The sequence below is a fragment of the Herpailurus yagouaroundi genome, unplaced genomic scaffold, assembly GCF_014898765.1.
Source record: "Herpailurus yagouaroundi ecotype Mexico unplaced genomic scaffold, PumYag 248, whole genome shotgun sequence".
Lineage (NCBI taxonomy): Eukaryota > Metazoa > Chordata > Mammalia > Carnivora > Felidae > Herpailurus > Herpailurus yagouaroundi.
The window spans coordinates 6481466-6508147 of record NW_024412465.1 but is presented as its reverse complement, the minus strand read 5'-3'; the positions used below and the strand labels follow the sequence as shown (position 1 = coordinate 6508147).

Genomic DNA, 26682 nt, shown 5'->3' with positions numbered 1-26682 from the left:
CCCGCGGCGCAGTTCCTGCGCACCTCGGGTCAGCTGCGGCTTCCCGGGTCCCCAGTTGACCTCAGGGTGAACCAGGCACACGCGCTGGGTCCCCACCGGCAGCAAAGGGTCCCTCCTCAGCAGCTCCTCCTCCTCTTCTTCCTCGTCCTCGGCATCTTCCGGTTCCTCCACCTCTCCCGTTCGGCTTCTCGGGCCATCAGCCGGTGGGCCCCGTCCTCCGCCCCCTCGCCCCTTGAGGTCCCCGGGGTCGAAGGCGGCGAACGCGCGCTCGGGGCAGACCAGCAGCGGCGGCGCGGGTCTCGGAGCCCGGCGGCCGAGAACTACGCGAGACAGCCAGGCCGCCGGGCGGATGGCGGCCCGCAGGGCCCACATCCTGCGCGGGCCGGCACGCTATGGGGCGGGGCCTCGGGGGGGGCGTGTTCCCATGCGAACTCCCCATTGGCCCCCCGGACGTCACGTGCTCGCCGTGGCTTGATTGGCGCGAGCGGTCCGGGGCTGGCAAAGCTTGGGACTCCGCCGCAGGGGGCTAGCTTCGCTTCGGCGGAGCCTGCCCGGGGCGGATGCCCGCGCCGGGTAGTGCCGCCAGCGGGGCAGGCGCAGGCATCCGACCCTGGGCGGGCGCTTCCCCACACCCGTCTCTCTCCGGCTTCCGAGCGGGATCTTCCCTCAGATCCGAGTGGTCTGGTCCTGGGGGCCTGAGTGCCCCCGCAGAGGTCCCACATCCTGCGAGGGGGTCCGAGGCTGCACCGGGGGTGGGGGTGCCTCCACATCCTGCCTTGGGGGTCCGAGTGAGGCCGCGGGGGTCCCACATCCTGCCTTGGGGGTCCGAATGCCGCCTCGGGGGTCCACATCCAGCCTTGGGGATAGGAGTGCTCCCTCGGGGGTCCCACATCCTGCTTTGGGGGTCCGAGTGAGGCCGCAGGGGTCCCACATCATGACTTGGGGCTCTGAGTGCGCCCCCAGGGTTCCCACACCCTGCCTTAGGGGTGTGAGGGCTTCCCCTGGGGGGGTCCCACATCCTGCCCTGGGGGTTCCGAGTGCTCCTCCAGGTTTCCCACATCTTGCCTTGGGGGTCTGAGACCTTTTCGGGGGTCCGGAATTCTGCCTTGCAGGTCTAGTACTGCCCTGGGGGGGGGGTCCCACATCCTGCCTTGGGAGTCTGAGCCCATCCCGGGGGTCCTACATCCCGCCTTGGGGGTCTGAGCCCATCTCGGGGGTCCCACATCCTGCCTTGTGGGTCTGAGCCCATCTCAGGGGGCCTGAACTCTGCCTTGCAGGTCTAGTACTGCCCTAGGGGGTCATACATCCTGTCTTGTGGGTCCAAACCCGACCCTAGGGTCCCACATCTTGCCTTGGGGTCTGAGTGCTCCCCAGGTTCCCACATCCTGTCATGGGGGTGTAAGTGCCGCCGTGTGGGTCCCAATCCTGCCTTGCGGGTCAGAGTGGTCCCTCGGGGGTCCCACATTATGACTTGGGGGTCAGACTGCTCCCTCAGGGGCCCCACATTCTGTCCTGAGCTCTGAGTGCTTCCCCATGGGGGTCCCACATCGTGCCTTGGGGGTCTTAGTGCTGCCCCAGAAGGGGCTTCCACATCCTGCCTTGGGGTCCGAGTGTTCCCCCAGGGGTCCTACACCTGCCATGGATGTCTGAACCCATCCTGGGGGTCCCACATCCTGGCTTGGGGTCCAAGTGTGTCCTCGGGGTTCCACATCCTGCCTTGGGGGTTTGAGCCCATCTCAGGGGTCCTAACATTCTGCCATGAATGTCTGAGCCTATCCCAGGGGTCCCATATCCTGCCTTGGGGTCTGAGCCCATCTCGGGGATTCCACATCCTGCCTTGGGGGTTTGAGCCCGTCTCAGGGGTCCTAACATCCTGCCATGGATGTCTGAGCCCATCCCGGGGGTCCCACATCCTGCCTTGGGGTCTGAGCCCATCCCGGGGGTCCCACATCCTGCCTTGGGGTCCAGGCGTGTCCTCGGGGTCCCACATCCTGCCTGGGGGGTTTGAGCCCGTCTCAGGGGTCCTAACATCCTGCCGTGTATGTCTGAGCCCATCCCAGGGGTCCGACATCCTGCCTTGGGGTCTGAGCCCATCTCGGGGATCCCACATCCTGCCTTGGGGGTTTGAGCCCGGCTCAGGGGTCCTAACATCCTGCTATGGATGTCTGAGCCCATCTCGGGGGTCCCACATCCTGCCTTGGGGCTCTGAGCCCATCCCAGGGGTCCCACATCCTGCCTTGAGGGTCTGAGCCCGTCTCAGGGGGCCTGAACTCTGCCTTGAGGGTCTAGTACTGCCCTAGAGGGTCTTACATCCTGTCTTGGGGGTCTGAGTGCTCCCTGGAAGGGGGTCCCACATCCTGCCCTGGGGTCTGAGTGCTCCCCAGAAAGGAGCCCCACATCCTGCCTTGGGGGTCAGAGTGCTCCCGGGAAGGGGGTCCCACATCCTGCCTTGGGGGTCTAAATGCAGCTGCAGGGAACGCAATCCTGCGTTGTGGGTTGGAGTTCCCTTGGGGGGTCCCACAGCATGACTTGATGGTCTGAGTCCTCCTCCAGGGGGGTTCCCACATCCTGCCTTGGGGGTCTAATTGCTCCCCTAGGCATCCCACATCCTTCCTTGGGAGTTCGAGTGTGGCCATGGGAGTCCCAATCCTGCCTTGGGGATCCGAGTGCTTCCCTGGGGTCTCACATCCTGCCTTGGGGATCCAAGCCCATCTCGGGGGTCCCACATCCTGCCTTCGGGGTCTGGGCCCATTCCGGGGGTCCTGCATCCTTCCCTGGGGGTCCAGGCCCATCCAGGGGTTCCACATCCTGCCTTGGGGGTCCAAGCCCACCCCGGGAGTCCCACATCCTGCCTTGGGGGTCCGAGCTCATCCTGGGGGTCCCACATCCTGCCTTGGGGGTCAGAGTGCTTCCTTGGGGGTCTCATATCCTGCCTTGGGGGTCCAAGCCCACCCTGGGAGTCCCACATCTTGCCTTGGGGGTCCAAGCCCATCCCGGGGGTCCCACATCCTGCCCTGGGGGTCTGGGCCCATTCCGGGGGTCCCGCATCCTACCCTGGGGGTCCGGGCCCATCCTGGGGGTCCCACATCCTGCCTTGGGGTTCAAGCCCATTCCGGGGTTCCACATCCTGCCTTGGGGGTCCAAGCGGAGCTTTGAGAGTCTCATCCCATCACTGGGGGTCTGCAACTCGGCCTCAGGGGCCCCAGACGCTGCGTTGGGAGTCATCGCCAGTTCGGAGGAGGCTCAAACTTTGCCTGGCATGTCTGAGTCCATGATCTCAGGTCGTACACTGCTACGGGGGTTCATGTTCAGTCGCATGGGTCCCATACTCTGCCTTGGGCACGTGATGCTGACTTTGGGCTTCTTCCCCAGTGATGCTTGGGGGTCTGAATTTGGCCTGGTGACGGCCCGGGGCGGTTGGGGATTCTGAAGTCTGTGCTGCTAGCCCGGGTGTGTCCCTGGGGGTCCCAGGACCTGCTTGGGGATCAGAAGCTAGCTGGCGAATGTGGTGTGGGAAATGAATGCAGAGGCCAGTGGGCCCAGGAGGGTGAGAGGTGGTGGGCTGTTGGAAGGGAGGGCCCCTCCCGTTCAGACTGTTATCAGTATATTCTCCAGGAGAAATTCAGAATGCGTGGTGTCGAAAGGGTCACATGGATCCCAGCTGTCACTAGGGGGTTCTTGTTTTCACAGAAGAGCAGGTTTAATGGAAATGTTCCTTTTTAAGTGTCTGCAGAAAGCCACGGCCTTTCCGATATTTCGATGATGGTGACGCTCGTCATTCTAACATGCACAACGAAGGAGGGGACACGTAGGAACACGTAGCCCGAAGAGGCAGGGGAGGCCTGGTTGCTGTGTCGGAACGGGGGTGGGGGGGATTGAAAGGAACGTTTGAGGTGGCGTTACTGTACTGGCAGGAACTGTCCTGTGCAGCCCCCCGAGCCAGCGTGACCACGTTGGGCACGGTTGGAATTGAGTTGAGCTGTCGTGCGTCTGTCTTAAAGAGAATGGGCGAGCTTGGGATCTCGACCCGGTGTCGCCAGTGACGCCCCCACGGGCCGTGAGTCCTGGGTGCCATTTCCTTGCTGATGGAATCAGAGTGTGGATTAGAACCTACAGTAACGAAGGCACAAGTGTGTGTGTGCTGATGGCGTATATCGTTCCGGGGCCGGTCCCCCAGCCCTCCGCCCTGTCACACGGCTTCCGACCGCCAGCACCGGGCACGGGCATCAGTGAGTCCGCGGAGAAAGCACGGGGCCTTGTGTCCCGGGGAGGGTGTCTCTGCGGGGCCTTGCTCTGAGATCCTGGGGCGAAGCTGCTCTGTCTGCAGCGGGAGGCCGGCTGGCGAGCGCACAGGAGCTCGCTGTGGTCCTGTGACGCCCCCTGGCGTAAGATTCGGGCAGGTCCCCTCCTCCCAGCCCTGCCTCCTGTAGACGGAGTGCAGTCTTACTTGGGGGAGCAGACCTACCGGAGCTCGCGTTTCCAGGGCTGCGCGGGGCGCCAGGTTCTTAGCCGCACTCAGACCTCTCCGCTTCCTCGGTTCCCGTCGCCGTCCGGGCCGCATCGCCAGCGCTGTCCCCTGGAGCCTGCCTGCCCGGCGGTTTCTGGGGGTGGCTTGGGGAGGGACGACGGTGAGGATTAACACTTGATAATGAGGTAACGCATTTTTTTACTCCTTTACTATTGACACTATGCCCTGAGGCTGCTGAGGGGGGTGGTAGACGGTTTCCTGCTAAGTAAGTTCATCCTACAACCTCAGCTCCGTGCAAAACCCAGAGCTGTCTGCAGACTTGATTCAGCAGACAGCCCTCGAAACGTCTAGTGTGTGTGATAAACGGCGTAGATGTTGGCGTGAAAATGGTGTTGAGGCTGTGGGAAGAAGTAGGGGAGAGAGGAGACAGGTGCCAGTCGCCTGGGGTCGTGGCGCCGTGCACACAACACGGTGGGAGGGGGCTCGCACAGCCGTGGGGAAAAACCGCTCGTGTTTTGCCTTCGTGTTGAAAGTATTCCGTTTTCCCGATTCTCCAACACCCGTGGTTGTTAAGATACATCGTGGATTGGATGGGGAGATGTGTCCTGATGTGGCAGGAGCCCCGAACCGGGCGCAGTTAGAATCAGGGGCCGCCGGTCGTTTAACCCCCTTCCCAGGCATTCAGAGACGGACTGTTTTGTCCCCTCTGTGAGCCGAGCCACTCCCCATTTCTTGGCATTGTCTGACTTTGGGTGCTTTCTTTCCTCTGCTGACAACAGTGTAAAAACGTCGAATTTTAAGAGCGTGTGCTGAAAAGCCCCAGCGTGTGCAACTGCCTGTAGCTCGGGAAAGACTCACCGAGCGAGTGGGGGGGGGGGGGGGGTGGCTGTGTCATTACGTGGCTTGCAGCCTCAAGGGCTCCACGCAGCAATCTGACTTTTCTTGTGTCTCAGCGAAAGGTCTGGCCAAGAGGAGGGGAACCTGATGCCCGTGTGCGATGGCGGTGGCCAGGACACTGTGTCGGTAAGTGCCCGTGCTGACGGAATCCGTGGCCACGCTGATACACGCTTGTTACGTGGGCCTAAGATGCGTGTTTCCCTCGGGGGGGGGGGGGGAAGGGACACGCTCATGCAGATGGCAAGGTGTAGACAGGAACGCGGGAGGAAACACGGACCCCTTCTAATCTGTCCCAACAGCGGTCACTAGTAAGGTTTTGCTACAGGGGCACCTGCGTGGCTCGGTCGGTTGAGGCGCCCCCACTTGGGCTCAGGTCATGATCTCGCGTGATCTCGCGTGATCTCGCGTGAGTTCGAGCCCCGCGCCGGGCTCTGGGCTGACGGCTCGGAGCCTGGATCTTGCTTCGGATTCCGTGTCTCCCTCTCTCTCTGCCTCTGCCCTGCTCACGCTCTGTCGCTCTCTGTCTCTCTCAAAAATACATTAAACGTTAAAGAAATTTGAAAAAAGATTTTCCTGTATATTCTTCTAGTTTTCTTTTTTCTTTTTTTTTTAAAGCCATCTCTATGTCCAAACTGGGACTCGAACTCACAACGTGACAGCAAGCGTGGTGTACCAGCCACGTGTCCCTCTTCCAGGCTTTTTATGCACGTACACACACACACACACACACACACACACACACACACACGTGTGTGTATTTGCATATCTGTCTGCACGCATGTGCATATATGTATCCTAAAATTTAATAAAAAATGAGTTCGAATTGTATATATTGTTTTATAATTTCTTTTTTTATCTTATGAAATTTTAGGCTTAAGGATGTGCCTGGCTGGATCAGTTGCCACACCATGCAACTCTTCTGTTTTTGTTGTTATTTGTTTAATTTTATTCATTTTTGAGAGATTTGAGAGAGAGAGAGAGAGAGAGAGAGAGAGAGAGAGAGAGAGAGAGACAGAGGGCAGGCAGGGGAGGGGCAGAGAGAGAGGGAGACACAGAATCCGAAGCGGGCTCCAGGCTCCCAGCCGTCAGCACAGAGCTCGACTCGGGGCTCGAACCCACAAACCCTGAGATCAGGACCCGAGCCGGAGTCGGACACTCAACGACAGAGCCACCCAGGCGCCCCACCCGGAGCATGCAACTCGATCTCAGGGTTGTGAGTTCGAGTCCCATGTTGGGTGTAGAACCTACTAAAAAAAAAAAAAAAAAAAAAAAGCAGAAACAAACAAAATAGGAAACAAAATTTGTAAGTTTCACCTGTCTCCTGAGTATCCTTGGAGTGAGTTTGCACTGCTGTGTAGACAGCAATGACAGACCACAGGGTGGTCTATCGGCCACGTAGCAGTTTAGTTAATAACCCCTCACGTTCACCGGGCTTGTCATGTATACATGGGGTGCGACCACAGTGTCGTGAGGTTACTGTTTTCCAGTCACTCCTGACTTGAGAATGAAAATACGTGGCGGCCCGAGTATAGCTGGGGTGGCTGCTCGGGACCTGAGATGGTGAGGGTTGGTCATCGTGGCCTCGCATGTGCGAGCGAGTCTGCAGAGTTGGCTCAGGAGCACGCGGACGGGCGGGTTAGACTGAGGTCCCCATGGCTTTAAGCCAGAGTGACATCAGGGGTCATGCATGTCTGGGTGCGTGCAGGGCTGGGCGCGTGCAAAGCCCCCCAGGGCTGTGTCCCCAGGACGCATTACTAGCACTGCGGTTGGCTGTTTACAGGTCACACATTGTGCTTCTGGGGCTCCACTTGGTGGTCTCCTCCCCTGATCCTGCTGTGTCCCCCTCCCCACGACCAAAATACATGCCGTTTTTAATTTATTCGTGCTGGTCCTGGAGAGTCAAGCTTGTTTTTGTTTAGGCGCTTGGTGTGAGGGGCACCCGGGTGGCTTAGTCGGTGAAGCATCCGACTCAGCTCACGTCATGATCTCATGGCTCGTTGAGTCTGAGCCCCGCGTGGGGCTCTGTGCTGACGGCTCGGAGCCCGGAGCCCGCTTCGGATTCCGTGTCTCCCTCTCTCTCTGCCCCTCCCCTGCTCACGCTCTGTCTCTCTCTGTCTCTCTCAAAAATAAATAAACATTAAAAAAATTGTTTTCAAACACTTGGTATGAAATAAACACGTATTGAAAGTGCGTGGTTTAACACGCGTGGACACCTTCTGGGCATCACGGCCATCAGGATGATGACTATCTCCACCCCCCTCCCCCCTCCAGATCTTGTAAGCCTTCGCAGTGGCAGACCCAACACCTCTCCACACCCACTCCAGTCTGCCCTGTCCCTGACCGTGACACTGTGTGCATTTCCTAGAGGGTTATATACAGGGACTCACGCACTACGATTTCTGTTTCTTGGTGCTCGGGCGTCATTCACTCAGCATAATTAAGTATGTTCGCATTCAACCATATTGGAATGGGTCAGTAGTTCATTCCTGTATTTTCTTTATTTTTTACTTTTTAAAAGTTTATTTATTTTGAGAAAGAGAGACCGCGGGCAGGGGAGGGACGGGGTGGGGTGGGGGGGACAGAGAATCCCAGGCAGCATCAGGGCAGAGCCCGATGCAAGCCTCGATGTCGCGAACCAGGAGATCACGGCCCCAACCGAAACCAAGAGTCACAGGCTTAACTGCCCGAGGCCCCCAGGCGCCCCGGTTCGTTCCTTTTATTACAGAGTGGTGGCTGCACGTGTGGACCGACCACCGTCTGTGCGTCCGTTTACTGTGGATGGGACATTTGGGTTGTTGGGAGGTTTCCTTATCCCTGATAAAGCTGCCGGCAACATTTGGGCACAAGCCCTCGTGCGGAAAGATGCCTCTGTTTCTCTCAGGTAAATGCCAGCGGCACGGTGACTCGTAGGCACACATTTCACGTTTTGCGAAACCGCCAAACTGTTTTCCGAAGTGCTGGTATCGTCTTAGGTTCCCGCCGGTAGGTAGGAGGGCGCCTGTGGCTGCACGTCCTCGACAGCACCTGTCAGCTTGTATCAGCTTAGCCGTTCAAAAGGCGGTGGGTTTGCAGTTCCCCGTCCCTAGTGCCTGATGACGAGAGCGTGTCCACTGCCTAAGGGCCCCATCTGTGTGTATCTTCAGGCGAGGACTCTGTTTAAATCGTTTGTGACTCTCCTCTGTTGAGTGGTTTGTTGTTGAGTTTTGAGAGTTCTTTTTTAATGAACTTAATTGTTTTGAGAGTTCTTTTTAAAAAATATTTGTTTTTGAGAGAGGGAAAGAGAGAGCATGAGCACGGGGAGGGGCAGAGAGAGAGTGAGAGAGAGAGAGAGAGAATGTGGACCAGGGGAGGGGCAGAGAGTGGGAGACACAGAGTCCGAAGCAGGCTCCAGGCTCCGAGCTGTCAGCACAGAGCCCGACGCGGGGCTCGAACCCACAAACCGTGAGATCGTGACCTGAGCCCAAGTCGGAAGCTTAACCGACTGAGCCCCCCAAGGGCCCCTGTTCGGTACCATATTTTTAAGCAGATTATCTTCTTTCGGTTGAGTTGCCTTAGCAATTTCAGAAAAGGCCAGGTGACCATATTTGTGTGGTTCTACTTCTGGACTCTGTCCTGTTCCACTGATCTAAGGGATATCCTTTTGCCGACTACCACACAGTCTTGATTGTGGCTTTATACTAACGTTTGAAATGAGTTTCAACATTTGCAATGTTGTTGTTTTTGAAAGTTACTTTGGCTGTTCTAGTTCCTTTTTCTGTCTATAAATTTTAGAATCAGCTTACTAATATCTAGAGAAACGTAGGCTGAGATGTTGATTGGGAGTGCACCGAATCGAGATCACTTTGGGTCACGTTCACATTCTGATCCTCTGAAGTCTTTCAGTCCATGAAGGTGGGATGCGTTTCCATTTCTGTACATCTTCTTTAATTTCTTCCGGCAATGTTTTGTAGTTTCCATTGTACAAATCTTTCACCATCTCGGATAATACTTAAGTATTTTATTCTTTTTGATGCTATTGTCAAAGTCACCTACTATTATTGAAATGTTATCAATGGGTTTCTTTATGTTTGTTATTAATTGATTTATATACTTAGGTGTTCCAAGTTGGGGGCATAAATATTTACAAAGCTCTAGATGGCTTTGATTACATTGCGATACTTTCCTTCTATTCTTAATTTTATTTTTTAAATGTTTTTGTTATGAAAGGGTGTTGAACTCTGTCCGATACTTTTTCTGAACCTGTTGAGTTGATCATGTGATATTTTTCCTTAATCCTGTTGACGTGGTGCCTTACAATGATCAGTTTTTGTATGTCAGACCAACCTTCTATTCTAGGAATAAGTCCTGCTTGGTCATGCTGTATAGTCCCCTGAGTGCTGTGCGCTGGTATCTTGTTGAGGATTTTTACATCAGTGTTCATGAGGGATGTCCGAGTGGTTTCCTTGTAGTGTCTGTCTGGCTTTGGAATCCGAGGAATGCTGGCTTTCTGGAATGAGTTGGCAAGTGCTCCCCCCCTCTTCAATGTTTGGAAAAGCTCGAGAAGGATTGGTGTTAGTTTTCCTAAAATCCTTTGGTAGAATTCCTCAGTGAAGTCTTCAGGTTAAAAGCTTTTCTTTTCACATTTTCTGTTTCTGTGTGACTTAGTCTTACTAGGTTTTGTGTTTCTAGGAATTTGTCTATTTCATATACGTCATCCCGTTTGCTGCTGTGATCTTACAGACCTGTTTCTGTGGAATCTGTAATAATGCCCCCACTTTCAGTCCCGATTTTCATAATTTGAATCTTTACTCTTTTGCCCTTAGCCCATCTAAGCTAAAGGTTTGTTAACTGTTACCTTTTTTATTTTAAGTTTTATTTATTTAAGTAATCTCTACACCCAATGTGGGGCTTGAACTCACAACCCCAAGGTTAAGAGTTGCATGCTCTTCCAACTGAGCCAGCCAGGCACCCCAAATCTGTTATCTTTTTGAAGAACCAGCTTTTGGTTTCATTGGTTTTTCTCTATTGTTTTTCCATTACCTATTGTGTTTATCTCCGTTTTAATTCTTTGTTAGGTCCTTCCTTCTGCTACCTTTGGATTTATTTTTTTTTTCAACGTTTATTTATTTTTGGGACAGAGAGAGACAGAGCATGAACAGGGGAGGGGCAGAGAGAGGGGGAGACACAGAATCTGAAACAGGCTCCAGGCTCTGAGCCATCAGCCCAGAGCCCGACGCGGGGCTCGAACTCACGGACCACGAGATCGTGACCTGGCTGAAGTCGGATGCTTAACCGACTGCGCCACCCAGGCGCCCCTGCTACCTTTGGATTTAATTTGATGTTCTTTTTCTCATTCCTCAAGTTGTAAAGTTGCGTTGTTGATCTAAGATCTTTCTTGGTTTTCGGTGCCAACATTTACAGCTGTAAATTTCCCATTAGCACCACTTGCCCACCATTCCAAAAGTTTTAGTTATGTTGATTTTCATTTGCATTTGTCCCTAAATATTTTCTTTTCCTTTTCTTTTTTTTTTAAATTTATTTATTTTCTATTTTTTAAATTTACACCCAAGTTAGTTAGCATATAGTGCAACAATGATTTCAGGAGTAGATTCCTTAATGCCACTTACCCATTTAGCCCATCCCCCCTCCCACAACACCTCCATTAACCCTCTGTTTGTTTTCTATATTTAAGAGTCTCTAACGTTTTGTCCCCCTGCCTGTTTTTTATATTATTTTTGCTTCCCTTCCCTTGTGTTCATCTGTTTTATATCTTAAAGTCCTCATATGAGGGAAGTCATATGATATTTGTCTTTCTCTGACTAATTTCACTTAGCATAATACCCTCTAGTCCCATCCAAGATTTCATTCTTTTTGATTGATGAGTAATACTCCATTGTATATATATAAACCACATCTTCTTTATCCATTCATCCATTGATGGACATTTGGGCTCTTTCCATACTTTGTCTATTGTCGATAGTGCTGCTATAAACATGGGGGTGCACGTGTCCCTTTGAAACAGCACACCTGTATCCCTTGGATAAATGCCTAGTAGTGCATTTGCTGGGTCCTAGGGTAGTTCTATTTTTAGTTTTTTGGAGGAACCTCCATACTGTTTTCCAGAGAGGCTGCACCAGTTTGCATTCCCACCAACAATGCAAAAGAGATCCTCTTTCTCTGCATCCTCGCCAACATCTGTTGTTGCCTGAGTTGTTAGTGTTAGCCATTCTGACAGGTGTAAGGTGGTATCCCATTGTGGTTTGGATTTGTATTTCCCTGATGATGAGTGAGGTTGAGCATTTTTCCTGTGTCGGTTGGCCATCTGGATGTCTTCTTTAGAGAAGTGTCTATTCATGTCTTTTGCCCATTTCTTCACTGGATGGTTTGTGTTTTGGGTGTTGAGTTTGGTAAGTTCTTTATAGATTTTGGATACTAGCCCTTTATCTGATATGTCATTTGCAAATATCTTCTCCCATTCTGTCGGTTGCCTTTTAGTTTTGCTGATTGTTTCCTTCGCTGTGCAAAAGCTTTTTATTTTGATGAGGTCCCAGTAGTTCATTTTTGCTTTTGTTTCCCTTGCCTCCGGAGATGTGTTGAGTAAGAAGTTGCTGCGGCCGAGATCAAAGAGGTTTTTGCCTGCTTTCTCCTCGAGGATTTTGATGGCTTCCTGTCTTACATTTAAGTATTTCATCCATTTTGAGTTTATTTTTGTGTACGGTGTGAGAAAGTGGTCTAGGTTCATACTTCTGCATGTCACTGTCCAGTTTTCCCAGCACCACTTGCTGAAGAGACTGTCTTTATTCCATTGGATGGTCTTTCCTGCTTTGTCAAAGATTAGTTGGCCATACGTTTGTGGGTCCATTTCTGGGTTCTCTATTCTGTTGCATTGATTGAGTGTCTGTTTTTGTGCCAGTACCATAGTCTTGATGATTACAGCTTTGTGATACAGCTTGAAGTCCCTGTCCCTAGATTGTTTCTAATTTCCCTTGTGATTTCTTCTCTGAACCACTTGTTCTTTCATAGTTTTGTGAATTTTCCAGTTTTCCTCCTGTTATTGATTTCTACTTCATACTGTTGTGGTCAGAGAAGATACTTTGTATGTTACCTGTCTTTTGAAATCTAATAAGACTTCATTGGTGGTCTAACGTGTAGTGTATTCTGGGGAATGTGCTAAGAACACATGAGCAGAAGGTGTGTGCTGTTGCTGGGTGGAGCGTTCAGTATACGTGTCTTAGATCTAGTTGGTTTGTTAAGTCTTGTTTGTCCTCACTGGTCTTCTGTCTGGTTGTTCTGTCCATTATTAAGAGTTCAGTATTGAATCTCCAGCTGTTGCAGAATGATCCATTTCTCCATTCCATTCCATGAACATGGTATAGCTCACTGTTTCTGAAAGTCTTGTTTGATTTTTTTCATCAAAATCTTGTAGTTTTCAACACACAGATCCTACACCTATTTTGTTAGGTTGATATCTAAGTATTCCATTTTGGGGGAGCTGTTGTAATAGCTACTGTTTTTTTTTTTTTTTTTTTAAATTTCAGTATCCAGGTTTTCATTGCTTGTTTTTAGAAATATGATTGATTTTATTAAACTGACCTTGAATTGGCCTTGCTAAATTCACTTTTAAGTTTGAGGACATACGAATCTAAATCCAGCGTGTTGCTGAGGCATAGTCTTCAGTGTGCACACATATCAGTGTGGGGTTCCTACAAGCAGAACCAGATGTGTGTTGTGGTGAGGTTATCAGTGGGCCACCCAGCCTGGTACTACAGCCCTCAGGTGTTCTCGTTTGTGGAAGACTGTCATGTGGTGGTGTCACAGAGGCCCACAGTGTAGGGATGCAGGGGTGTGGGGCACCCACAAGTGGGCACACTTGTCCTGAAGACCGTCTGTGCCCCAGGATGGCCCTTATGGGCTCACAGTATCCATGAGCCCCTGTTGAGTCGGACGCTAGTGGGCAGGGGAGCATCGAGTCAGGACAGGCATGGCCGTGGTTCTTTCACTGCATCCACGCTGGTCCCCATGCAGTAGCAGCATCCCACTAGGGAAGGCCATGCTCTATTGGGCAGGTGTGCCCAGGAGTGACGCCCAAGTTCTGCTGTCTGCACATGTGACCCTTGGTTCCAGGTTACTCTCCCTGTGCCCCTTGAGGCTGTGCTGGTCTCAGTCCTGCTTCTGCTGGGCCACTGGGCCCACCCCTCCCAGAAGGACAGGGAGAGCTGGCTCATATCATGGGTCTTACCTCCCCCAACCTTGCTGGTCACTGGCCTGAGCTCCCCATCTCCATCTGGGGCTGTGACCAGTGGGGTGATGGGAACCCCATATCCCTGAGAGACAGTCCTCAGGATTGGGTTTAAGATGGCTTGCTATCCCCAGGACACTGGTGGTTTGTGGCAGCGGAGGCTTGTGTCTGAGCACCCAGCTGAGGGCGTGACGACAGTCAGAGACCCTGGCCGAGACCTCTGTCCTGCAGCAGCGGTGGGTGACATGGGGTGGCCACCCTCCTCTCCCGGGGGCCCCTGGCGGTGATGGGCAGTTCTAGTGGACACTTCCTTCCCCCTGGGTTCTGGAGTTAAGGGGTCCTCTCATTAAGCTGGCCTCCACTTAGTACCATTTCCTGGCCCTTCACATCCTGCTCTCTGGCTGTAGGTGCAGGAAGGACCCTCGGGGATCCGGGATGTCAGTGGGATTGGATTCCGACGGCGTGGGCGGGCCACACGCAGGAGGTACAGGAACGAGGCTGGCCAGTTCATCTCCATGGTGACCTTCTTTGAGGTGATGTCCAGGAGGAGGGGCTCCATACTGGTATTGACCACTGCGGGGAGGGCTGGGCGGGCTGGGTGGTGCTGTGCTCCCCTGTGCCAGGCCAGGTGCTGCCAGCTTGAGGACTGGGTCCTGGAGGCTTCTCCCTGTACTGCCTGCCCACCAAACCCCAGGCCCACCAGGGCCCTGCAGGCCAGCGCACTTCCACTGTTGGTCTTTGGAGGTGGTGTCCTCTCCTGTGTCTGCAGATGGGGTGTTCCTTCCCTCCCCCATCCTCGGACATAGCATCCCCTCCCTCGTCCTTGGACACGGTGTCCCCTCCCCCAACCACGGACATGGAGTACCCTCCCCCAACCATGGACAAGGCATCCTCTCCCCCATCCTCGGACACAGCATCATCCTCGACCATGGACACGGCGTCCTCTCCCCATGCTTGGACATGGCGTCCCCTCCCCAACCATGGATATGGCATCCTATCCCCTGACCTTGGACACAGTGTCCCCACCCTCTGACCATCCTCAGACATGACGACTCCTGCTCCCCTCTTCAGGCTCAGTGTCCCCTCGCTGCTCCCTGGCATCGATGCCCCTGCCTGGGGGTCTGGGGAAACCCTCCTTGCTCCCTGGCATTGATCCCCCCACCTGGGGGTCTGGGGTTGCTCCTGCACCCTCCGTTCCAGGTGCCTGAAGCCCCCCTCCCCGCCCAGGGTCTCAGGTGATCATGGACCCCTTGCAGCGGGTACAGGACAGGCCATGAGGAGCTGAGAGCTATTTGGTGTGAAAGTGTGAGCACATGGTGACAGGTGGGCACCCCCAGGGGGTGCGGCCAGTTGTCTCCTGAATGTCCAGGTCTCCTTCACAGCTGTGTGCTCCCGATGGTCCAGCGTTCCTGCCCAGGGCCACCACAGTGCGCCCCTGCATCCCCGGTGGGGGGGGGGGGCTACACCCTCCTCACCTGCCCGGGACACAGGATGTGCGGTGCAGCCTGTCACATCCCACTCTTCGGTTTCAGGCACAGGGAGCAACCTCGGGGGCCCAGGATGCCCGTGGGCAGGGCACCTGCCGGCGAGGGCGGCCCCCGCGGAAGTACCGCAAGAGGAAAGTGGCCATCACCGCAGAGGTGACCCTGTTTGAGATGGTTGCCCTGGGGAAGAACTCTGTGCAGGTACCGCCCACTGCAGGGGATGTGGGCTGGACGCGGGCGTGACACACGCTGCTGGGGCCATCAGGGGCTGAGTGTCCCCACAGGGTCAGGACAGCACTGGCCACAGCTCTGTGCTGCCCTGTGTGCCCAGCCGACAGGTGTGCCGGCCACACATGCCCGTCACACGTGTTCACTGCCACCTGTCACACACCGGGTCACACACACACGTGCTCACCACCACCTAGCACACACCTGATGACACACACACGTGCTCACCGCTGTCTGTCACACACCTGATGACACACACATGTGCTCACCACCCGTCACACACCTAATCACACACACACGTGCTCACCGCTGCCCATCATGCACCTGATGACACACACATGTGCTCACCACTGCCTGTCACATGCCTGATCACATACACACATGCTCACTGCCACTCGTCACACGCCTGATCACACACACACATGCTCACCACCTCCCATCACACACCTGATCACACACACACATGCTCACCTCCACCTGTCACATGCCTGATGACACACACGTGCTCACTGCTGCCTGTCACATACCTGATCAGACACATGCTCACCGTCACCCGTCACACACCTGATCACACATGTGCTCACCGCCGCCTGTCACACGTGTTCACCACCACCCATCACATGCCTAATCACACTCACGTACGCACCGCCACTGTTCACACACCTGATCACACACACGTGCTCACTGCCACCCGTCACACATTTGATCACCCACATGTCCTCACCGCCACCCATAACATGCCTGAACACACACACGTGCTCACCGCCGCCCGTCACACACCTTATCACACACACACATGCTCACTGTCACCTGTCACACACCTGATTACACACGTGCTCACCGCCGCCCATCACACGTGCTCACCACCACCCTTCATACACCTGATCACACACACACGTGATCACTGCCTATCACACACCTGATCACACACACACGTGCTCACCACCACCCATCACACACCTCATCACACACATGTGCTCACCACTGCCCGTCACACGTGATCACACACATGTTCTCACCGCCGCCTGTAACATGCTTGATCACACACACACACACGTGCTCACAGCTTCCCGTCACATGCCTGACCATACACACTCATGTGTGCCGCTGCCTGTCACACCCGACCGCACACACACATGTGCGCCGCTGCCTGTCACACACCTGATCACACACACACGTGCTCATCACTGCCCATCACACACCTGATCACACATGCGTGCTCACTGCCGCCAGTCACACGCCTAATCACACACACATGCTCACTACTATCCATCAAACGCCTGATCACACACACATGTGCTCAGCACTGCCCATCACATGGCTGATCACACACACGGTCACCACTGCCCGTCACACGCCTGATCACACACACATGCTCACTGCTGCCCGTCACATGCCTGATCACACACTTGTGCTCACTGCCACCCTTAACATGCCTGATCTCACACACACATGCTCACTGATACCCATCACACACCTGATCACCTCCACCTGTCACATGCCTGATGACACACACGTGCTCACTGCTGCCCGTCACATACCTGATCAGACACACATGCTCACCGTCACCCGTCACACACCTGATCACACATGTGCTCACCGCCGCCTGTCACATGTGTTCACCACCACCTGTCACATGCCTAATCACACTCACGTACGCACCGCCACTGTTCACACACCTGATCACACACATGTGCTCACTGCCACCTGTCACACATTTGATCACCCACACACGTGCTCACCGCCACCCATAACATGCCTGAACACACACACACATGCTCACCGCTGCCCGTCACACACCTTATCACACACACACGTGCTCACTGTCACCTGTCACACACCTGATCACACACATGCTCACCGCCGCCCATCACACGTGCTCACCACCACCCTTCACACACCTGATCACACACACACGTGCTCACCACCGCCCATCACACACGTGATCACACACATGCTCTCACTGCCGCCTGTAACATGCTTGATCACACACACACGTGCTCACCACTGCCCATCGCATGCCTGATCACACACACATGCTCACTGCCATCTGTCACATGACTGGTCACACACTCACGTGCACACCACTGCCCATCACATGCCTGATCACACACACATGCTCACTGCTGCCCCTCACACGCCTGATCACACACACGTGCTCACCGCTGCCCATCACATGCCTGATCACACACTTGTGCTCACTGCCTCCCTTAACATGCCTGATCACACACACACATGCTCACAGCTGCCCTGCCAACTGTCACATGCCTGATCACACACACGCGTGCTCACCACTGCCCATCACATGCCTGATCACACACACATGCTCACCGCCGCCCGTCACACGCCTGATCACACACACGTGCTCACTGCTACCTGTTACATGACTGAGCACACACTCATGTGCTCACCACTGCCCATCACATGCCTGATCACCCACACATGTGCTCACTGCCGCCCGTCACACACCTGATCACACACACATGCTCATCACCACCCGTCACAGGCCTGATCACACACACGTGGTCATTGCTGGCCCATCACACACACACCATCACACCTGTGTCCTCACTGCTGGCCTGTCACATGTGCGTCATCACACACGTGTGCTCACCTGTGCTGCTGCCCCTGCAGACGGCCGTTGAGGAGTGGGTCCAGTCTTACAAGGAGGACAGGGAGCTGGCCCTGCTGGACCTCATCAGCTTCTTCGTCCAGTGCTGTGGCTGTGAAGGTGAGCCATGCTCCTGGCACTCCTGGGCCTCTCTCTCACGTGCCGGCTGGGCCTCACCGTCCTGGCCGCCTGTGGTCCTAAGACACTGGGTGGGCTGGGGCCTCCTCCAGAGGCTGGTTTGGGTAGGAGATCTTGTTTTTTTGGGGAGCAGCGAGGCCGGATTACTCCTGCGGCCTTGCCGTGGCCTCTGGGGGATGAGGTGTCGTGGCCCCGCCCACCTCTCACGCCCTCCCAGGAGAAGGAGGAGGAGTGGTGCAAACCGCGTTTCCATGTTGAGTGTGCTTCTTTCTCTCCCAGGGATGGTGACGGCTGAGCTGTACCAGACCAACCAAGGCAACAGTGTGGTTCACAAGATGACCGAGAAGTTTGACCAGGTGAGGAGGGCTCTGTGCCCTCCATGAGCCCAGGGCCTGGGGTCACGGGATCTTCCCTGCTGCCCCGTGTCCCCCAAGCCCGTGGGTTTGCCAGCAGGCTTGCAGGCTGAAGCAGCCCAGGTGTCACGGTTGCACAGGTCGACACCATCCGCCCTCACGTCCCTGGGAGAAGCGGCCCTTCTTCCACTGGGGAGACCACGATTCTCTATAAAGGAAAATTTGACCTTTAGTTACTATTGGAGATTCCACTGGGGAGACCACGATTCTCTATAAAGGAAAATTTGACCTTTAGTTACTATTGGAGATTCCATTGTGTATGTGGAAAGTACCGTTATAAAACGGTAACCACGTGGCCATCGTCCAGATGAAGAGAGAGCGTGGCCAATACGTGCCCAGACGTGCCCTGCCCCCGTCCTGACCTCCTCCCCACCGGGAGGTAACCATGCCCCGAACTTGGTGCCCAGAACATGCCATGGCATATCTGTCCCACATGGGCATCTGTAGATGATGTCACCTGGCTCTGCCTGGCGCCCAGGTCTCTGCACGGGAGACACGCTTGACAGAATGATTCTGACCAGTGTTATCACGTGAAGCCATCTGGTGCACAGCTGTGGAACGTTCCATCGCACGCCTATGCGTCCTTCTTGTCTCCATTCTGCTTCTGATGGTGTTCGGGTTGGTTTCGCGCTTTGTCTCTGCGTGGCTGCAAACGTCTGTTGTCCGTGTGTCCTGCTGTGCGTCTTCACGTGTTTCTGTAGCTTAGGCCTGTGCACGCACACGTTTTCCTGTGCGAGGTGGCACCAACGTGTATTCCCAAGCAGGAGCCTCTACCTGTGTGTTAGACGTCGCCTTGGTCCTGTTCCCTGCCAGTGCGTGATGCGATGTTGTTAGGTTTTGCTAGTCTGGTAGGTGTGCACAGGGTACTTCTGGTTTCGGTTTCCTGGATTATTAGTGAGGCTGACCACCTTCTTGCATTCGAGCACTATTCTTGTTTAAAATGGTTTCTTAAGACGTTTTTTGATGTTTATTTATTTTTGAGAGAGACAGAGACAGAGTGTGAACAGGGGAGGGGCAGAGAGAGAGGGAGACACAGAATGTGAAGCAGGCTCCAGGCTCCGAGGTGTCCACACAGAGCCTGACGCGGGGCTCGAACTCACGCGAGATCACGTGAGATCTCGCGAGATCATGACCTGAGCCGAAGTCATGCGCTCAACCAACCGAGCCACCAGGTGCCCAAAAAGGTTTTTTAAATTGTGGCAAAATACATAAAATATGAAATGCGTCACCTTAATCCCTTTTAGGTACACACCTCAGTGGCACTGAGCACGTTCACGTTGCTGTGCAACCATCTGTACCATCATCTCCAGAACTTTCCATCTCCTCAAACTGAAGCTGTGTCCCCATGAACCACTGACTGCCCGTCCCCGTCCCCAGCCCCTGGCTCCACCATCTACTCTCTGTCTCTGTGGATGTGGCCCCTCTAGGGACCCCATGTATGTGCAATCACACACGATTTGTCCTTCTGTGTGGCTTATGTCGCTGAGCATCATGTCCCCAAGGTCCGTCCACGTAGTGGCAGGTGCAGAACGTCCTTCCTTATTTTCAAGGCCGAGGCACATTCCACTCTGTCGTGGACTACACTTCACTGATTGACTCATCCATTTAGGGACAGATGTAATATCTACATTAATTTGTCACACCTTAAAATATTCATGAAGTGTTTTCAGAAGTGCTGTGCATCAAATCAGTGAACATTAAATTTTTTCTTTAACGTTTTGTTTTAAAAATGTCAAACCTAAGAAAAAGGGGAGAATACATGAATTTCGCCCGCGTTTAGCAGTTCACGACCTGCCACGTTCACTTTATGCCCCATGCATGTGCTGCTACATGTGCATGCGTGTGTGTTGTGCACGTGAGTCAGCAAATGCACATGCATGTGTGCATATGTGAGTATGTTACTGCATGCATCTGTGTGCAGGTACACACGTGTGCGCAGTGTACATGTGAGCGAGCGAATGCACACGTCTGTGTGCATGTGTGTTACTGCCTGTATTCTCATATTCACGCCCTGCCACGTTCACTTTATGCCCCATGCGTGTGCTGCTACATGTTCATGCATGTGCACTGTGCACATGAGCGAGCGAATGTACATGTATGTGTGCATATGTGAGCGTGTTGCTACATGTGTCTGCATACAGATACACATGTGCATGTGAGCAAGAGAATGCACATGTGTGTACAGATACACGTGTGTGCACCGTACGCAAGTGAGCAAATGCACATGTATGTGTGCATATGTGAATGTGTCACTGCATGTGTGTGCGCAGGTACACACGTGTGTGCACTGTACACGCAAGTGAGCAAATGCACACGTAGGTGTGCATATGTGAATGTGTTACTGCACGTATGCGTGCATGGGTACACACTTGTGTGCACTGTGCACGTGAGCAAATGCACATGTATGTACACATGTGAGTGTGTCACTGCATGTGCACGCATGTGCACTGTACACGCAAGTGAGCAAATGCGCACATGTATGCATGTGTTACTGCATGCGTGTGCGTGCAGGTACACACGCATGTGCACTGTGCATGTGAGTGAGCGAATGCATGTGTGTGTTTGTGTGTTGCTGCGTGTGTCTGCCGGAACCACTCCCAAGATGGCTACTCGCATTGGGTCTGCTTCCTCAGAGGGTCCACGTCGCCAGGTCGGGCCCTGTTCACCCTCCCCTGTGTCAGAAGCGGCAGTGGGGGCTTTTCCAGCCCCCCAGCCTGGCGCCCTCATGGGACGCCCAGCACTTTCCACGGCAGGCCCCTGGACGTGTCTGTAGGGCAATGCCGCGGGGTGCGGGGCCCCCCGTGGGCACGGTGACAGGCACGGCCACAGGAGGAGCCTCATGGAGACGTGGGCGTGAGAAGCTCGAACACTCCCAGATTCTCTGTTGAGAACGGCCTGTGTGCCGTGACCTCTCCCCGTCCCGGCCTCCAGAGTAGACACAAGGCGTGCCCTGCGTGTCAGGCCCGTGGACACACAGTGGCTGAGCGCCACAGAAGCAGTCTGTCACCACCTGTCCCCAGGACAGTGACACGAAGCTAGGCGTGGAGCCCCCTCGTGGAGGCGGGGCGTGCCTGCTCTGGGCTGCCCGAGCATCCCACGCGCGCGGGCCGGCCCCCGGGGTAGGTGGACGCCAGCCCCCAGTGCTCTGTGCTGCGCAGGCTGGTCCCTGCCGGGGCTCCCCCGGGTGCCCGGGGCTTGTGGCAGCGGGGGACGCTTCACCTCACGGCCACCTGTCCTCTGTCCATTCAGGAGACCGGGCTCTACTACAAGAAGTTTCTGGCGTACCCCTGGATCCTGACCATCATGTGGCCAGAGAAACTGGTAAAGCTCTCGTCTCACGTTTGGCGGCGTTTGAAGATGGGGGGTTTGTGTGCAGCTCCCTGGTGAGCCCCAAGTCGGTTGGGCATCCGCGTGGCTCCTGACTTCCTTCCGCACACAGGGTGGGCTCCCTGGGCACACACGAGGCTCCACGTGCATGGGTCCCAGGGGACCGTGGGCCTAGTGCACAGAGTCCTGCTGACTCTGACCCTGTGTCCTGACTGGCGAGCGGGGGCTCCGCCTGACCTGACCCTGTCCTGTCCACACTGGATCCTCCTGAGCATCTGAGTCTTGTCCACAAGGGGGCGTTACCTGACGGTGCTCAGTCTACACTCACACCCGACCGCGTTCTGCTTCAGATGAGAACGTTTAAGCCAGGCTGTGTCTGGTGTGATGGGACGCCTAGACCTGACACGTTCTGCAGAAGTGACCTCACTTAGCGAGTTCCGTCTACACCGCGACATCTAGCCCTGAGTCTGTTCTGTCTACACTGTCATGTAGATTGGTGTTCTGTCTACAGGGGATTTTTTAAAGTTTATTTACTTTGAGAGAGGGAGAGAGTGTGAGCGGAGGAGGGGCAGAGGGAGAGAGAATCCCAAGCACCTGCAGGGGTTCAACCTCACAACAAACGACCCTGAGATCATGACCTGAGCCAAAACTGAGTTGGACGCTTGACCAGTTGAGCCACCCAGGTGCCCCTACACGGGACATTACAACCTCACTGTGTTCTGTCTACACTGTGACACTTAGACCTGATAGTGTTCTGTCTACACTGGGACATTTGGGCTTGACTGTGTTCTGTTTACACTGGGACATTTATTTACACCTGACTGTGTTCTGTCTACCCTGGGACATTGAGAACTGACTGTGTGCTATCTACACTGGGACCTTTAGACATGGCTGTGTTCCAGCTACACGGGACATTTAGGCCTGACCATTGTCTGTCTACACTGGCACATTGGGACCTGACTGTGTTTCGTCTACACTGTGTCATGGAGACCTGACCGTGTTCTGTCTACACTGGCATATTTAGACCTGACTGTGTTCTGTCTATACTGTATCATGGAGACCTGACCGTGTTCTGTCTACACTGGCATATTTAGACCTGACTGCCTTCTGTCTACACTGTATCATGGAGACCTGACCGTGTTCCGTCTACACTGGCATATTTAGACCTGTGTTCTGTCTACACTGTATCATGGAGACTTGACTGTGTTCCGTCTACACTGTATCATGGAAACCTGACCGTGTTCCGTCTACACTGGCGTATTTAGAACTGACTGCCTTCTGTGTACTCTGTGCTTTAGTGTCTGGACACCACTGTGTTGGTCACAGTTGGAATGACCCGACCAGTAAGTGTCCCTGTAGACACGAGCATCGGGGTGGCTGAACAGGGAGATGTAGGGGGCACCGTGTGGCCGGCCTGTCGCCCCTCGGCTTCAGGTGCCCCTGCCGGAGACGCGCCTGGGGTTCCTCTTGTGGTTAATTCCCCACCATCCCATGTGTGCAGACAGGCAACGTGTGTTACTGTGCTCAGCAGTGAGCACGTGGGGACGTGCGCTCTCAAAGTGCACCAAGTTTGGGGACTGAGGACCCACCTCACAGACCCGGTTAGTGACCTGGCCTGGCCTCGGTGTGGACACGTTTATTACCCTGTCAGAGATGTGCCCCAGCCTCCGTACTGGGGAGTGGCACGGGAGCCCCCCTGGCATCAGGTGTTCTGACGCTGGGGTCTGCGGTCGAGGCTGGCTCGAGTGAACGACTGTGCTGTGCACCCCCGTGTGACCCCCGATCCCTGGCAGGGCACCCCTCCCCCTCACAGCCGAGTGAATGGTGGGGGGGCGCTCAGCCAGTTTGGGGGGTGGAGGAAGTGAGGCTGTGGGGGCAGGGCGGAGGGAGTGCTGTGAGGAGAGGCGGTTTGCATGGAGCGCTGGGCAGAGGCGCGGGGCGCCGGGTCCCAGCATGGAGAACGAGGAGGAGGGTTGAGTGCAAAGTGCACTGGGGAAGGCTGGACGACGCAGCGCACGGCAACCCTAGCATGTGGGACGCTGTGCGCATAGGACGGGCGGGCTGACGAGAAAGGGTCCTACGCGACGTGGGGCGGTCCCTGCGCACGGAGGGGGCGGTCCCTGCGCACGGAGGGGGCGGTCCCTGCTCACCGAGGGGGCGGTCTCTGCGCACGGAGATGCGAATGAGAGCAAGGCAGGAAGCTGTGACCACGTCCCCGCCCACACCCAGCAGAGGTGTGGATGCGTTGCCCGGGGGGGCGGGCGGCGGGGGGCCCCGGGGGGGGGGGGGGGGGTGCGTGCACGAGGGGCACAATGTCGGGGCAGTCCCTGGTCCATCCCCAGCCCCTCGAGCTCTGGGGCCGGGCACCGCTCTGCACCGGCCTGCTGGGTTCTGGCCACAGCCTTGACGTCCCTTCAGGGTCCACCTTCCCTTGGGGTCTCGTGGAGCCTGTGCAGGTAATTTAGACAAATTCGTACAACACGAGAAAGGCGAGGCTAGGGGCGGGGCGTCCTGAGGATCCCCTTTCCTAGTGGAGGGAGGCGGGGGGCAGGCGGTCCCGAGGCCCTGATTGCCCGCAGGCGGAAGGACCGTGGCCGTAGGCTGATTGGCCCCGGGTAGTGTGCCGCCCACGTCTGGGAGCGCACCTGCCGTGTCTTCCTGAGGAGACGTCTCCCTGGTCCGGCCGCGTCTCCCGCAGGGTCGGGGACCGGCCGCCTCCTTCAGCCCCCGTTTCGGGGGGTGCGTGTGGCCTCTGCGGGAGCAGGGTTGGGCTGAGTCCCCCGTGAGGGCCAAGGGAGTAGCTCTCAGGTCGGCACTCCCTGTTTGCAACACCTGAAATCGGCCGGAAGCGGAAGCAGAGCAGAGAGCGGGAGGGCCGGGCTTCTCTGGGACACGCGTTGGGAGAGGGCCCTGCACGCTTCCCTCGAGGGTCACCCGAGGTGCCACGCGTGGGGGTCCCCCCAGCACAGCCTCTTGACTTGACCACGGGGACGTGGGACAGTCCATTCAGGTGCAGGTGTGGGAGAGGTGGGGAGACCCTGGTGGCCGTGGATATGTGACCCCCCAGGTTCTGGGTCTCAGGAAGCTGGGGTACATCTGAACCCCCGCAGGTGCAGGGTCTTGGAAAATGGGGGTCACTCTACTGAGTGTGGATATGAGTCCATGGTGCAACACTGGGAAGTGTGCTCACCCTCAGTGTGGATGTGTGACCCTCAGGGCAGGATGTGGGAGACTTGGGGTCACCCTGTGTCAAGGTGGATGTGTGACTCCCAGGGGCAGGGTGTGGGAGACCTGGGGTCACCCTGTGTCAGGGTGGGCGTGTGACCCCCAGGGGCAGCGTGTGGGAGACTTGGGGTCCCCCTGTGTCAGGGTGGGCGTGTGACCCCCATGGCAGGGTGTGGGAGACTTGGGGTCACCCTGTGTCAGGGTAGGTGTGTGACCCCCAGGGGCAGGGTGTGGGAGACGTGGGGTCACCCCGTGTCAGGGTGGGCGTGTGACCCCCAGGGGCAGCGTGTGGGAGACTTGGGGTCACCCTGTGTCAGGGTGGGCGTGTGACCCCCAGGGCAGGGTGTGGGATCCTTGGGGTCACCCTGTGTCAGGGTGGGCATGTGACCCCCAGGGGCAGGGTATGGTCACTCTGTGTCAGGGTGGATGTGTGACCCCCAGGGCAGGGTGTGGGAGACTTGGGGTCACCTTGTGTCAGGGTGGGCGTGTGACCCCCAGGGGCAGGGTGTGGGGGACTTGGGGTCACCCCGTGTCAGGGTGGGCGTGTGACCCCCAGGGCAGGGTGTGGGATACTTGGGGTCACCCTGTGTCAGGGTGGGCGTGTGACCCCCAGGGGCAGGGTGTGGTCCCCCTGTGTCAGGGTGGGCGTGTGACCCCCATGGCAGGGTGTGGGAGACTTGGGGTCACCCTGTGTCAGGGTAGGTGTGTGACCCCCAGGGGCAGGGTGTGGGAGACTTGGGGTCACCTCGTGTCAGGGTGGGCATGTGACCCCCAGGGGCAGCGTGTGGGAGACTTGGGGTCACCCCGTGTCAGGGTGGGCGTGTGACCCCCCCAGGGGCAGGGTGTGGGAGACTTGGGGTCACCCCGTGTCAGGGTGGGCGTGTGACCCCCAAGTGCCCAGTCAGGGTGTGCTCATGTGACCTGGAGCCCCTTGTCCGCGAGCAGAGGTCTGTGTTGTGATTCTGGGAGTGCGAGGACGGGCACAGCGCCTCACCCCTGTCCCTTGTTGTGTCCTTAACCAGCAAAACGACTTCTACCCCATCGTGGGCCCGGGGCCCTTCTGGAAAAGGTTCAGGGTCAACTTCTGCGAGTTCACGGAGCTGCTGGTGCAGCAGACACACTCTTCGGTGCTGTGTGACGGACACCTCATGGATACGGTCATCTGCATGCTTAGCGGCCTCACCAACTCGGCCGTGCACAGCCTGCGGCACACCAGCTCCCTGGCAGGTGGGCCACTGCAGAGGGCCGCGCGCCCGGGCTCCCGCTGACTCGGGGGGCCGGGGCCGTGTGACATGGGGGCAGGGGCTGTGGGACTTGAGAGACGGGGGCAGGGGACAGAGAGGCAGAGGCCAGGGGACACAGGAGCACACCCCCGGGTTGGCCCACGGGGCACGTCCTCTCCCTCTGTCCCTAGCGCTGGCCCATGGGGCACGTCCTCTCCCTCTGTCCCTAGCGCTGGCCCACCTGGGCACGTGTTATCCCTCTGTCCCCATGAGAGTCCCCCAGGACTGGCCCACCCAGGTACGTCCTGTCCCTCTGTCTCCACGAGAGTGCCCAGGGCTGGCCCATCTGGGTATGTGCTGTCCCTCTGTCCCCATGAGAGTCCCCTAGGACTGGCCCACCCAGGCACATCCTGTCCCTCTGTCCTCATGAGAGTCCCCAGCGCTGGCCCA

At 56.0% G+C, this 26682-nt stretch overlaps 1 protein-coding gene across 1 annotated transcript in view; it reads left to right on the top strand.

The window, feature by feature from the left end:
* The first annotated feature begins 379 nt into the window (after positions 1 to 379).
* The window catches only part of LOC121020207 (cohesin subunit SA-1-like), a 28072-nt gene continuing 1769 nt past the window's right edge, over positions 380 to 26682 (top strand). The window contains exons 1-9 of the mRNA XM_040460153.1: positions 380 to 4653; positions 5422 to 5491; positions 13718 to 13819; positions 13991 to 14116; positions 15116 to 15268; positions 17930 to 18026; positions 18324 to 18400; positions 21707 to 21778; positions 26032 to 26236. Coding sequence (XP_040316087.1) covers positions 4649 to 4653; positions 5422 to 5491; positions 13718 to 13819; positions 13991 to 14116; positions 15116 to 15268; positions 17930 to 18026; positions 18324 to 18400; positions 21707 to 21778; positions 26032 to 26236 — 907 coding nt within the window. The 5' untranslated portion in view covers positions 380 to 4648. The remainder of the gene's footprint in view (positions 4654 to 5421; positions 5492 to 13717; positions 13820 to 13990; positions 14117 to 15115; positions 15269 to 17929; positions 18027 to 18323; positions 18401 to 21706; positions 21779 to 26031; positions 26237 to 26682) is intronic.